The sequence below is a fragment of the Opisthocomus hoazin genome, chromosome 4 (genome assembly GCF_030867145.1).
Source record: "Opisthocomus hoazin isolate bOpiHoa1 chromosome 4, bOpiHoa1.hap1, whole genome shotgun sequence".
In the NCBI taxonomy this organism is placed as follows: Eukaryota; Metazoa; Chordata; class Aves; order Opisthocomiformes; family Opisthocomidae; genus Opisthocomus; species Opisthocomus hoazin.
In genome coordinates this window covers 75,617,749-75,632,940 of record NC_134417.1, presented here as the reverse complement: position 1 = coordinate 75,632,940, position 15,192 = coordinate 75,617,749, and the positions used below count along the sequence as shown (strand labels likewise).

The 15,192-nt window shown below is 42.5% G+C and overlaps 1 protein-coding gene across 5 annotated transcripts in view; it reads right to left on the bottom strand.

The window, feature by feature from the left end:
- The window catches only part of MYO3A (myosin IIIA), a 155,023-nt gene that overhangs the window by 122,082 nt on the left and 17,749 nt on the right, over positions 1 to 15,192 (bottom strand). For 3 of the 5 annotated variants that reach the window (XM_075419554.1, XM_075419557.1, XM_075419559.1), the window contains exon 2: positions 1,291 to 1,473. In XM_075419554.1, the coding sequence (XP_075275669.1) occupies positions 1,291 to 1,458 (168 nt within the window). In that variant the 5' untranslated portion in view covers positions 1,459 to 1,473. Of the gene's footprint in view, positions 1 to 1,290; positions 1,474 to 10,344; positions 10,416 to 15,192 lie in introns of those variants that run through there. The other 2 variants (XM_075419556.1, XM_075419558.1) reach the window with 1 other exon arrangement.

Below are 15,192 nucleotides of genomic sequence, written 5' to 3'. Positions count from 1 at the left end.
GCATCCTTCCTGAACACTTGCAAAATAGATGAAAGCAGAAGTATTTCCTGCCATATAAGCATTTAGCCGAACACCAACTGCAAGACAGTCCTGTCTCTTCACAAGAACCTCTTTTACAGAAAGCAAAAGAGTCAAAAATGGAGTTTCCAATGCATTCGAATTCATCAAGATCCTTATCGCTTGGCTGCAAATCATGTTTACTTTGGGAGAGGTACGTGATATTAAACTGAGATGAGCCTCCTTTTGTTGCTTTGAAAGCATGCTGAAATAAAAAGCAAATCAACAAGAAACACAGCAAAGATAACGCAAGACGCTATGTTTTCACAAACACATTTCATGGACTTTTGGGCTGTGGGACGATAATTTGACATGGTGCAATATGCAGGAGCAGCCAGAGCCCTGTGTGGCTGTGTAGCTCCAGACCTGCAGCGTTTCACACGGCATGGCGTGCTCTTCCCCTCCTGCCCAGAGGTCGGGCAACAGAAGTACATGCCTCATGACCCTCTACTGGGAGTGCAAAAGATGAGCTCAAAGGGGCCACCTGAAACAGGAACAGCTCTTTATCCGTGTTTTGTGAGTCACTATTCTCGAGAAAAATCCCAGGCCACTTGCAGCACCACTGAAGTCAACGGGGTATGCCTTTACAGACCAGACTAATGTCCTTCATTACTCTTTGAGCAATAATCTGCCACCCAGCAAGTGTCAGTTATTGAGAACAAAAACATACCCTACAACATAGTAATTCTATCCCCCAGTCACCTGGTGCTTTGTGTGTAGCAGCTATTGCCTTTGTATTTTCTATTTGAAAAGATGGAAAACGTAGAACCAACAATAACAATAGAAATAAAGCATGCTATTTTATTTTTAAAGTATCACTCACAGCATGTAACTCAGCTAAATGCTTGTACTCAAAACAGATGCCTGAAGGTACATCTAAAGCACTTAAAAGTACATAACTTTCTTACTGGCTAGTATGTAATAAAAAAGGAAAGGGAACAACAGTAAAAACAGAAGAAGTTAGGACTCTTGGTAGTGAACAGGAAAATAATCAGCTCTGCTTCTGAAAGTAAGAGATAAACAAGGGGGAATCAAAAGTACAAGTAACAAAATTGAGGTAGATATGAAAAATACATTGATAGCTAGCCCGATACTTAGCCGTATGCTTAGTTAAAGCAGTTTATTTCACTATCACTTCTAATGCAAATGATCTACCAAGTTTACAAGAAAAAAAGACTACATAAATTCACTTACAATTAAATAAGCACAAACCAAGTAATTTAAGTAGCTTACATGAACAGGATCCAAAATTTTGACTGCTGCTTTGCTGCCATTTTTCTTATTTAACACCTTGAAAACTTTTCCATATGTTCCTTTGCCAATAGTCTCAATTATTTCCCAGGTATCTGAAGGATCAGGAAAGCTATCAAATATTATTGTTTTCCCCGTCAACGGAAGCATCTCATATGATGGCTCCTAGCAAAAAGAGATTTCAGTGTTTAAAGAAATGGTTAATAGCAATTGGCTACCTAAAAATGCGAAGAGAAATACACATTTCAGTCTCAAACACGAGAAATGTTTTTTGCATGTAGTGTGCACGCAATGAAAGCACAATAAACAAGAAATCCTGCATTTAATACAGGTACGTGCAGTCAACACAGTATCAAATGAAGGGAAATTCAAATAATAATTTGAACTAATTTCAGGCTTGAGTGAAGCCAGTAGAAGCTTTCCCACGCACTTCAATGAAACTATAAAGTCACTCTGGGATTTTCTGAGGGGCAGAGGAATGGGACTCAACTTCATAAAATCCTAAAAAATTCAGCCCCACTACCAAGAATCAGGCAAGAAGGGAAAAAAAAAGCCCACAAACCAAAACATGTTAAATAGTCGCATTAGGCTCATTCAATCTTTTACAGCAAATGGTCAGTTTTATAATCTTACTCTTACCATTCAGATTTTTATATAGATCTCATAAGGCCAAGCAGATCAAAGTGGCAGATCTTTTCACAATATTACGGTCTTCTGACAGCCAAGCATTCAGTCATGGAAAACATGTTTACTGATCTATATTCATTAGCAACTGTTTTAGATGCTGTGAAGGAAACACCTTTTACAATGATGGAATTGTTTCCATCACTGACCAGGTTACACCTATGCCCTGGTCAATGATGGACACAATTCAGTTACACATGCTTTCGTAGTGACTATCCAGCAGCTACAGTGGTAAAAACAAAGCACCCGCCACACACACACACACCCCCCAGACAAACAACAACAACAAAACAGAAATCCCTTTGTTAAAAATGCCCCAAAACTCAGTAGAAATGTGTTAAAAATTACATTCTCATATTCTTAATTGTAGAGCCAAGACTGAAAAAGAGGTCAGACTCAAGTCCTTACTAAGTAAGCAAGCCAGCTACTGAGTGCTTAAGTCCTTCCTGAGTACAATATGTAGTAAACGAGCTAGGTTTGGAGAGTCATTTTCATATACTCATTTTTAAAATTTTTACATAATACTTTATAAATAGACTACAATGTAATTTTTCTTGGGGTTTTTTTATGTCATCAGCATAAATCTACACACATAAAGCATTTTATATGATAGTACTCCAGTAACAGAAACTGCTCCATGACACCATACTACTTTTTTTGGTAATTAAGAGAATGGCTTCAATTTCAGTTTCATCCATGACTTTCCTCCAGCATGCTAGCCACACTTTCTTTCTTTATCTGCTTATTCATATAACCATGTACATCCTACTACACACTCAGCATGTATATCCACTACACATAAAGTACGTATATCAACTAGAAGCAACTGAAATGGACTGCTATACAAACCGATGTTGTACCAGCTCTTTCAATTACCTGATACGCATTCTGGCACATCACGTGTTTTCAGACTAATTTTCTGCTGGATAACACAAGCTGGCCTGGGGAACACAGGGCTCAGGATCCTTCCCATCACTCCACTCTTGGTTGATTAGCTCACTGATGAGTGAGAAGACAGTGTTTTCTTCCCTCTCCCTCCTCCCTCCCCCCTTTCTGTTAATATATTACATGACTATTACCAACTTCTACACCCGCTCATGCAGCAAAGTGGTGAAATATCCTCTTAACACCAGGAAAGCAGCAGCAGTCTGTTGTGTACCAAGGACTGCAACCAGTACTGCCCCAGCACCCTGATTTCAAGGGCTGTGGGAGCAAAATGACCCAATTTTACCTGCTACAATGGAATCTCCCTTAACACAAATCCAGTTTAAGGTCAAAGTAAAGACAGAGGATCAAGATCTGGAGGCGTGTAGCTGTAATATGTAAATCTTCAAATTTCCATTCCAAATTCAAAATTTGCTTTTTCCTTCTGTCCAACACTCTCCCTGGGATTCATATAGACACAACTCAGCCAGGACACTGACTGCAGTCTCTTCCTCAGGCATTACCTTTCCTCCTCATGTCTAGTATTTATCCATGCCCTGGGACCTCCACCACTCCCAGGCAAAGCCATCTCTTCCCCAGAGAATGAACACAAACGACGTACTTTTTTTTATTCAAAACTTTCTTTTTCTTTTGCCTGTAAAATAGCACTTAAATACAATTGCTGTGGTTTTTTTTTAAATTACTTTATATGTATATATAAATGCTTTGTAATTAGTTCATTATTCGGACTACACAAAATAATAACCAAACTGTGGATGATACAGGGATTAGGATTCATAATCCCAAACCCTTGCATTGAGGGATTCAACAACGATGGAATTTCAAAATATCTCTGTCTGAGCTTTAGTTTTTAGAATTGAGGTTAACTATTTGTTTAAAGATTTACTGGATACTCAATCCATAACTAGTTATTTCTGGGGAGAAAAAAAACGTAGAGAACTATCAAGGGGCACCTTCATAAGAACTGAGATGTCCAAATCATACTGGAGCCTGTCTACATACAAATTATTCTCTATAGAATATGAAGTTTTCCATCAAGATCTAGGGCCTGCTACGTCCCACATTACAACGATACACAGTAAGAGCTTCTGACCCAGGCAGCTTACAGTAGAAGAGATGTGGGAAAGCAAAGACCAGCTTCACATATTTAACCTGTGCCAGAGCCAAACAGGGAACTCCGATAACTTGAGTATCCAAACATACCCTTAAGCAAAGGTCCACCCCTCTGCTCAGAGGTTTTACAGCAAGTAGAACATTCTAAGAAACACCATGTACATCAAAACCTGCAGGTTCAGACATCTTCCCAGGCTTCATTAACTTCCTATATATTAACAGAATGCAGCTGAAATTCATTGACTCCCAGTATCAATTGCTTATTTGTCTGCAGAGACCGGTACCAGGAGAACTGCTAAAGGGCTTAGGAAACACGATCCTGCAGGTGCTATCTGGCTACCAGAGAAGAGTGCTAGAGACACTCTCATATGCTTGCATTTTCCTCTGCAAATCACACCAGTTGCACATCAGCTTGTCTTAAGAAAAGTCACCACATACTTAACAATAATGCATTCAACAGCTGTCATACTTAGTTCAAGAATTTGAGTGCTATTCCAGAAAGAATTATTCACCCTAATCCCTTGTCTTTTGATTTACAGCTCCAAAATCATAACTTGAATAAGTTATATTGAACATCATATTTCCTCACTTCCACCATGTTTACGAACAAGCCCCTGCAGATATATTATTTAGCTTCCACTTCTATTATTAAAAATATACTACATAGAACGATTTCAAGTGTTCTGTTCTGGGTGATGAATAATGTTTTATTGCATCTCAGTGAAGTTGCGGAAGCTAATAATGATTTCACCTCATATTTCAGCAATAAATTGGACTGTCTCTGGAACACCTCTGGATGCCCAAACAACTCGGTAATTTATCATGCCCCTCAACGTTAAAAATTTACCTTAAAAAACATCACTTACAACTTCATCCAGACTTCTGAGCTAGTAATGTACCCTTGAATCTCTAAAAAAATCCTTTAAAGTACTTCTGGTGTGCTCAGCATGACAACTCACTCAACTTCTGCTCAGATTTTGGCTAACCCGGCTCCTGCTAAGGCCTGATGTAGGCTGGGAGCAGTGCCATTTCGTCAAAGCAGGAGCACCAGGTGGGCAGGACAGGGGGCTAGAAAGAGCAAAAGGGCCACTATGCACCATTAGCACCTGCTCATCGCTGGCTCCTGCAGCCAGTACCTCTTGTCTGGCAGTTTCCTCAGAATCTGCTAACTTAGGGAAATGGTATAGGCCAAACCGCCAGCGTACTCAAAAGGCTTTTGAAGTGGGTTCAACTTTCCTGCTCCCAGCATGATACAGGGGATGCCTGCACCAGGGGGACAGAGGAGGAAGGGACAAGCACTCTTACCCCGGGCTAGGTAACAAAGTCTTTTCTCATTTTTTTTTTTCCCTCATAAGAGCATGAATTAACAGTTACAGGTTATAAGTTATGAAGCCTTATGACTTGAATGGCGAATAAGTGAATTCACGTGATAGACTGGTCTGGGCAAAAGGGAATTGAGCCTATGTTTGTTTGCTGTATTTCTTAATGAGCTCATGAAATTAAGTTTAAACCACTGAGTATGTTGTCCTGTAAAGCTGAGAGATCCAAAAGGACTGTGATACTTTGTGATTAAATTCAGGGTATTCAGGGCAGGGGAAAAATAGTTTTGGAGTTCCAAGACAACAAGTCAATATGGTTGGGTTTTTCGATTTGTGGGTTTTTTTCCTCTAAGTGGAGGATCTGGCATCACTGATCTGGCTGTCACAGTTATAACAACAAATTGGGTGAGAACTCTTTTGAGCCAGCCCTGTGTGATTTTTCACTTCCTAGATCACATCAAACATACACACCCCACGCAGCAGACCTCAGGTCACGTACTAAAGACAGCCCGAGATGCCAAACCCTGTTCAGCATCAACACTGGCACATCACTGCATTCTCCACCATTTTCAGTATCTAGCTAGTTTGGAGATGGAAGGGGAAGGGAAGGGGCAGCCTCCTGAAGAACACAGTGTGTCTCCCGTGGACTATCTGATTGCTGCAAAGGCAATTCAATGAAGCGCATTTATCACACCCCAAACTTAAGACACATACCAATTGCACTGTCAAGGACTTTATGGTCAAGGCCATAGACCACTACAGACAACAGAGTCACGTCGGAAGAAGCAATAGGCTGTGCTTCTGCAGGCTGGGTTGTAAGCACAATGGTGCATGAATTTCACACAGAATATTACACGTTAATCCAATATTTTTACTACTGTTTCATAACACCTAAGTTTGCAACTTCTTTCTAAACCTTCCCCCCCAACAGTTTCTGAATCAACCTCCATCTCACTTGGATGAAAGCATATCCATTTCCTCTATAAGGGGCTGATAAAATAAGAGAGGCACCTTGCCTCATGTCTTTCATCCTTCTCCATACAGGGAGCCTACATGATAGCAAAGCAGGTACCTGTTCATATATGACTAAAATGAATCCAGCCTTTAGGTTCCCATCAGCCTTGTCTCCTTTCTATCACAGTCTTCTGGTCTCAAAAATTAGAACCAGGACCTCATTGGTTCAGTTCAAAACACACCTACTGAGGTCTTCTTTGATCTCTTTTGTTTTATTTGTCCACATCACTTCCCCCTTCCCACTGCAAACACTTCTGTTTGACCAGACAGCTCCTGCACATATCCTACCCTGTAATTTGCCAGACATCTGCACTTGTGTCACAGCAGGTGGATGTCAGGAGCCAGCAACACTAGCTTACCTTCTCTATTTGGTCTGTTACCTCTGTGGAGGTGACACTTGCACTCCTTCAGATTCTGAAACTTAAACCTCTTGCCTAATGGATGCCAGAAAAATAGTCACCCTACAAAAAAAAAAAAAAAAAAAAGAAACTGCAGGCAATGTTCATGTAGAGACTGCTGAGGCTTGTTAGATCAAAGAAAAAAGCCCTTCACCTCAATTTTGCCACCTGATGCCTTTATCCAATAACTAGTTTATAAACAATTTGGTCTGGTACTGATCACAAGGCACAGTGGGGCCTTGAAATACTTAACGCAACAGCACAATAAAATCCCACAACACATTTCCTCTTATTTCATGAGTTTATTCCACACTGACAAGTACTTAATAAGAAAGTTAAAGGTTGCTGCATGGAATTGTTAAGGCAGCCAAGAGCATGAGGCTACAACATGCCATTCGTCATACTAACACCTAGCACTTTCTGGATAAAGATCCAAATAATTGGACTGTTCAACCACGAGCATGGATTGCAGCTCAGATCCTGAGCTAGTATAAATGTAGCTGCAATGAGCCATTTATGCAGCATACTAACTCATCCATTGTTCAAAGAATAAATTTTGCTCTGGAAACTCCAATACCACCGCCACTTAATTTTACGGGATATATGGCCTTCGATTTTGACGATGATACAACCTATATCTGAACGGGAACTATAGTCAAATCGAAGCTCAGTGTGAGCAGATTATCTAGTTCAACAATTAGTTAAAAACAAGTGTTTAGAACACAACTGTTTCTTTTACTTCATTTGTCAAAAGCTGAATACAGTTAACATTATAATTTAACTCTAAAACAACAAAAATAAAATTTTGCATTATTACATAATTTTTGTACTATCCATCTGTTTATCTGAACCATCCTCTTTGACCATACATCAGTTTGCTTACTACTTTCCACTCTATACACTCCCCAGCGTTTTCCCAGAACTGAAAAACTGCCTTTCCCATCTGCAAGAAACTTTCCAGACGGAAAAAAACCCCCACAAACTCTCTAATCCCAGCTATAGTAGATGAAGAATAAAAATCAACAACTTTCTCTAAAAGTCAGACCACTTCTTTCACTATTGTGTGCTTACACAAGTAAGAAAGACACAAGAGCTGGGATTCACCTAACTTGATATGTATACAACAAACCTATTGGAACCTATACTAGATACTATAATCCCATTTCAGTCAGTCAAAGCAATCAAAAATTGATTTACCTGACCTGGTTAGCATCTACCTTAGTGTAGGAAGACTTGTTCTCCAGACTCTGTTGATTATACTGGCTAAGTTTCCACCGACTACAACAGGAACCCACCTACACAGCTTCAGATGCAGACATGTTAGGTGAAATGCATCCTACCCTACTTAACTACTGGAAACAGTTACAGCTCGACAACTGACAAAATGAGTATCAGCTCCATGCTACAAGTCAGGGAAACTGCAAGCCAGCCACACCTCATTACCTGAAAATTGGCAGCCAACTTGTAGATTGTCTGATGATGCGCAGGAAAGGCAAGAACCATGCAATGACGTTGCCAAATAAACTTTGAACTAACAACTGAACCCTAAATTAATGTAAATGCGGAAATAAAAGGTTACTTTAAAGCATTTGGAGGCAAGGAGTGGTGATAAATTCAGCTTAATCTCAGACAGTGTATTTCCTGGGCACAAACCAAAGTATAATACATCAATCTTAGGCCTGCTCAAAGAAAAAATTGATCCATTTTTGAGGGCACATTTTAGCGTTCACTCTCCGAAGGGCTGGGTAACTGCTTCTTCTGTTTCTAAAAACACTTTTCCTCTTGCTGACTGTTATCCAGCGACAACTTTCCCAACAAAGCAAGACAGCTTTCAGAGAAATGTGATGCCTCTGGACTCCTTGACCTTTGTAAAACTTCTACACGCAGTAGAGAAACAGTACTGTGTGGTATCAGTACCTGATCTCCTTCTACTGATAAATGTATATTAGGTGTCCACACTGACATTTCATCTGCTGATTATTATTCAGCTGATCTTGACATTCTGACTTGCTGCAGACTGAACTGGCCAGCCCCACTCACGGGAAGCTACAGCTCTTCACTCTCTGAACATTCCCAGAGGACACTTCTGGAAGAGATCTACCTCAGGCTTAGGTTCCACCTTGGTTTTCTTGCATTACCCCAATGCTCCGCAACAGTTAAAGTCCTACTGCATGTTGAGGCTTACAGTTCCCAGGAAACTTCGTTGGAGGTGGGTATTTTTAAGCAACAGGTTAAAGAATCAGCAAGGGCTGTAAGCATTCAACCTAATCTCATGCACAGGGGCTGCCCCCTGGATGACAACCCTTCGGAGCTCAAACATGACATCAGTACAGGATCCCAATTTTTGGAGCCAACCTTTAGCTGTAGGAAGAGGGTATGAAAAGAACATGGAAACAAACTGCTAAATTTAATTATTGAAGTCAATTCTAAAAGCTCTGATCTTTTGAAAACAAATGAGAGCTAAAGAGTTTTGTGGCAATTGTCATCCAACAGAAAATATTTATGCAGGGGCATTACAATCATGAAAACAAGATTAATAACGGAAGGGGGAATGGTTCATTATCAAACTGTATTTGGACCTTGTGCCACCAGAAGTAATGAACTGACATTAGCAATCCATGAACTGAATCATACGCAGCTCATTTAGTGGCTCCCAGAAGAGAGGCATTGCAAGCGATGAGAATAATTTTTCAATGACTACACACTGGATCAATCTATTAGTGAAGAACTTCGCTTTCAAAGCTAAAGTACCACTTAATTTTCCTATTTTAACACGGTAAAGCTCTACAAGGCTCTAAAAATCAATACAGTGCGATCTTGCTCACTCCCTTTTTCTTAGAACTTCTACCAGCAGCGGAGTGGCGACTCAAAATTAATTCAGCAGCTGTATAAAAAGCTTTGACGGGGCTTGAAATGAAGGTGATACAGCCATTTGACAGCAAGGTAAGGAAGGCATTCTAGGCAGCAAGCAAATCCGCTAGCACTTCACATTCGCAGGGGAGAAGTTAGGGTGCAGGAGCGTATCTGGGGACGTCGCGGGCACGGTAAGATCTCACGCGTGTCTTGCCGAGGCCCACGGCCACGCTACGGGCCTGCGGGTCACCGGGGCGGGCAGCGCTGGCCCCGCTCTGCGGGCGCCTGCACCCAGCCGCAGTGCCCAGGCGGGCCTCAGCACAGGCACCGAGCCGCCCGGGCGTCTCTCCCGCAGACTCCACGCACTTTCCCGACACAGAAACTCACAGGGAAAAAAAAAAAAGAAATCAAACAAGTAGCAACAAGCAGGATTCACCCAGGGGCCTGAACGAGAGAGCCCAGAGGAAGGAGCCAGTGCCCGCCCGCCCCCTCCGCACGCCCCCCGGGGCCGACAACTCCCCGGCCCCGCACCCCGGCCACGTCTGCCCGCCCTGCCGGCCGCGCCAGCCTGCGGGGACCGGGCGGCCACGCCGGGGCGCGGGGTTACACAGCGGCTGCGAAGCCGAGCTCCCGCCCCGCCCGCCGCTGCCGAGCCGACAGCCGGCAGTTACCCGCAGCGAAAGCTCCGGTCCCCGCAGAGCCAGCCCCACCTTCCTCCTCCGGACGGCCCCGGCCCGGCCGCAGTCCCGCCTCGGGGTCAGCGGCGGATGAGCGCTTTGCCCCGCTAATCCCCCGCAAGCGTCGGCAAAGCCGGGAGGGCTCTGCCCGCCCCGGGCAGGGCGCGGCGGGGGGCGCCGGGGCGGCCCGGCCTCCCCTCCCGGCAGTGAAGCGGGCGGCTGCTGGGCGCGCAGCCGGGCCAAACCAACCTGGGGCCGCGGGCTGACCGCCTCCAGCGCCGGGCACAGCCGCCGGGGCCTGGCCCAGCCCGCGGGGGTTACGCTGTCGGCCGCGGCTGCAGCCCTCGGGCGGGAGAGCTGCGATCCGCTGCCGTGGGGCTGCCGATGGCCGCGCCACGCGGCGCAGACCGAGCGGGCTTGCCTGGTCCGCTGAAAATAACGGAGATCTGGGGCTTGCAGAGAGCTCACCTTCCTGCCCCTTGCAGAGAGGCCACAGCGGCAGCACAAGACGAGTAGAATACGCGATAGCAGGGTGACGTTGCAAGACAAACTACTCAGAAGTTGGGAAATGGATGAGTTTTATCAGTGGAGCTCCTATGCAATACGTGAGCCAGTCTTTACACGTCTTAGGTTTTCTTTGGAGGACCCCTGCCACATCCTTCCATTTTTCTATTAACATTGGAACCTGGGTTTTGTTTTCAGGCAGGTCTGACGGTAGGGGAGTTGTTTCAGAGCTCTCTCTTCTCTGTCTTTCACGAAAGCGGAGTAGAGACCATGTAGTTCATGGATGGCCTTTCCGTGTGAGTATGGAAAAGGCTGCTTATCTCATCCCACGCATCAAAGGAATCACACGGACAAGAAGCCTTGTAAAATTCTTCTCTGCGGGAAAATTGTCAATAGAAACCTCTGTATTCTTAAACCCCAAAGCTAAACAGCCATGAGCCAGATATTTGTAAGGACAAGAGGCCTCCTTAATCCCCTTCATCAAAGCACTGCTTCTTTACCGTATAAAAATTGTTACCATTTTTAGACTGTGCACAGCATTACGCACATAGGAATTTATGAGGGAAGTGTAAGGTGCCATGTAGTCTTTATTGACTCCTTTCATTGCTTGCTGCTCTGTCCCTTCATAACCTTTCCTCCTCCTATGGTTGAGACCCTATAAAAATATAAAATTAGCTTCCTAGTTTTATAATCCCATTTTACTAATTGGGGTTGGAAGCACTGGCAGAACAGGGCCTCAGTTTTAAACACATCCATATCTTTTAGGCTTGAATCGCTACCTGAGCAGCATTTGTGCAAAGCTTCCCCCTACCCTAGCAAAGCTCACATTGATTTTAGCTGTGCCTATGAGTACCCAGCACCCACTGACTTTAAGCTGTGTGTCTGGCTGGATGGCAGGTCACGTGCAGAAACATGACAGTCTAATTCCCCGATCATGCAGAAGCTTGACCAGAGTGCACCACGAAAAAAGGCTAGAAGCCTCTGCATTGAAACCCAGGTACAAGAAGGGGATGGTGCACACTCACACCTCTCCTCCCAGACAGAGCCAGTGTGCATCCGAGGCTGGAGCAAGGAGCTGAACAGCGCTCGGACACGATCTTAGGAGCCAGAAAAAAGTAACTTCAGCGATCGATTCATATGTCGCCTTCCACTCCTAGCAGTACTGTCTGAAGACAAAAGCAGTGCTGCCCAGCTTGTCTGCTTCTGGATATCTGTGTGCCAAAGTCACTGTCCGTTGGCTCTGAAGACCCGAAATTCCCTGTGAGCACTCCCTGTTCTGTGACTCAGCGGAGTCCATTTGGAGTGTTGTACACACTTTGGTCTTCTGCATTAATGTATTATTCATTGTTATGAACTGGTCTATGAAACTCCCAGAAACTACGATCTCTTTCATTTAGATGACCCTGAATGATGTGTAAATAATGATAGCTTGTTGCTGCTGAAAGGATGCTAGTTTAAACCAGTATAAGTCACAACCAACTTCTGAGGCCTGTGAAGGTAGGCGTTGTTCAAACAAATGAGGAGTTTCAGCCCTTAGCAAATAACAAACTAGATGTCAAATAGACACTGACTGTGCTGGAAGACTTAGGTGTGAAGTGACTGACATTGAGTGTCATGCAGCCTAGCCACACTTCCCCTTTCCCTTTATTTTCATTCTTTCATGTTCGTCTTTCTCCCTCTCAACATGCCTGGGCTTTTGTCTCTCTTTTCTCCAAACGTTTATGGTTTTGCTTTTCTCTAGGAAGCCTTCCAGATGAGATTTCGGAGTTCCTGAGTGAATGTGGGTATATGCTCTCTCTGCCCACAAATTAATTTGAAATAATTGACAAGTAGTATGTACTGACAATATCTAGATATGTATTAAAAGATAAATTGTGATCATCTCCAGCTGTACCTGGTATAAGTTGTGCTTAATGCCACAAGACAGCATCTATTCTACACTAGCTTTTTAACAGATTACGATTAGATTGGTTTCAGACTCTCTCGTTGCCTTTCAACATAGTTAACTTCATCAGAAATATTGTGGGTGTAAGTCTGAAAACTTTTCAAATTACTATGTGAGAAATGTGAAAGTAGCATGAACAGACACCCTTTCAGAGCATCTTCAACATTAGATCACACAAGATCTAATCTAGACAATTGCTTATAGAATAAGTCTTACTCTTCATTGTAATATAATGGACGAGAAGCATACATAAGTAGAATGGATCTCTTTTACTTCAGAACTGATAAACTCAGACTTTCACATTCCTAGAAGCTTCTAATGACAAAAAGAAAAAAAAGATGCTCTTGTGATTAGGCACCAAATTAAGACTATAAATTATTTAATAAAATATTTCCTGTGTTGTGAAAGTCCTTACTACATCCAAATAAAGTCAGGACCCTGAAATGCTGGGCACTGTGGAGCTCCCTTCAAAAGGGGATCCTCCTGCTGCTGGGCTCTGAATCCTGGGCAGAGCTCAGCTATGAAGGGCTTGTGGGAACAAAGGCACGCATTCCCTCTTTTCATCTATTTTCTTTTCTTTATAATTGAGCTTTTAATACCATTCTACCCTTGAGGAGGTATTTTGATGGCTAATTATGTACATATGTAAATAACAAGTGACACACAAAAAGATCAGCAGATACATAAATGATAACTTAAGAAAATAAACAAGCATGTTTAAATAGCAGAAGAGAGAGCACCACTATAAAAGTTAAAGAACTTACCTCTCTAGGGAACTGCTTTTTGACCTCTCTGGCTGCTTAACTGTGAGCACAGCCTGTAGCAAATGTGAGGAACTCCTCCCCTTTTGGTGTTTATTACAGAGAAACAATACTTCCAGCGACACCTGAGCAAATATCCTCTAGGAAAACCACCACATAGTTTGTCTACAGCTAGCTTATTATTCCTTTGATTGCAAATACCATCCACCAGAATGGATTACCAAGCATGCCCAAAAGCATATTATTTATTGAATGCATAGATTTCTCTGAAGCAACCCTGAGCTTTGCCAGATATTTTCATTAGTTGATCAAAAGAGCTCCATAACCCCTGTTGAAGGTCTTAGATGTGTGATCCTTGTAATCACATTTAAGGGGCTGGTTAGCTCAGGAGACTGTTAATAGGATACAAAACCTTTCACGTCTAACCTAGATCAGTACAGATGAAGTGTTGCGACTATTTAACAGCTCTTTCATGTCCTGTGACCTAACCCAGTTCCTAAAGGTGCAATGTTTGTATCACTTTAAATTTACAGAATGTGGTTTCCAGGCTTTTTGAAGTGCTTGTGTAATACAGAACATTTGACGAACAGGCAAATAATTATAAAACTCAGTAGTAATTAACAAATCCAATTAAAACTAAAATCAAAAGAATTTTGAAAATTCCCACTCCAGCACTATCTCCACAGTCTCAACAAGCCCATAAGCACAGGTGAGGGTTATAGTAATTAGAAAGCAGGAATTGCTGGGAAGTAGAAGTGATTTAGAAAACTGACAGTTCTTCGCTAAAATTTCATTGTAACAGCTCCTGTCACTGGACCCAGGAGCTGCATGTCTAGCGCAGAAGTAGGTTTGAATGGTGATAGCCTAACTCACACTTACTGATTCATAGCCAGTAGGGAAAAAAAAAAACAGCAAACATATGCAAGGCATTGTTTTGAAATTTCACAGCTGTTTCTACTTCAAAGGGAATGTGGTAGCAAAATTTTAGGGTTTTCCATTTAAGAAAGTTCTAAGATCCAATTCAAACTCATGCCTTAATTTTTTTAAAAAAAAGCTCTTAAATTTTTCTTTTTTATAAAACCTCAGGAAAAGGGATATTGCAAAATCTGGAGTATAAAACCTTCCACAGTTCTAAAAAAATCACAGGAGAGAAGGTCAGGGGCCAAATGATAACTGCAGAGAGGATTTATGCTACAAAATGGCTTCTAGTGTCAGCAGTTACTTAGAGAGTACCCTTATCCCTTCCATGGAATGCACTGATCGCCAAAATAACCTTAAAGGATTTTGCTTACGTGCAGTGATGTGAGGTAGTAAGAAGGTGGCGGGACATCTGAGGATTGCTGCTTTCTGCATAGCTGGGTGTAATGTGAAGTGCCAATCTTGAAAACATGAAGGTAAAGATTTGGGGTAGTAGTACTGCCATTTCCAAGTGTGCACAACAGGTCCCTCAGAGTCAGGAAGCTCGCTTGAAAATTGTGGGATTAAAAAAAATAAACTAAGAGATAAACACCAGTCGTGTGGTAATATTGGTCATGTGGGTCATTGGTCATGTGGTCCCACGTCATGGAACATTAGGTCAGTTCTCCTGCTAAATGCTTAGAGATTTCGGGTTTGGCAATTTATATTTTTTTTCAAAATATTTTTAAATCAGTTTTACAAAGGGTCTCATTT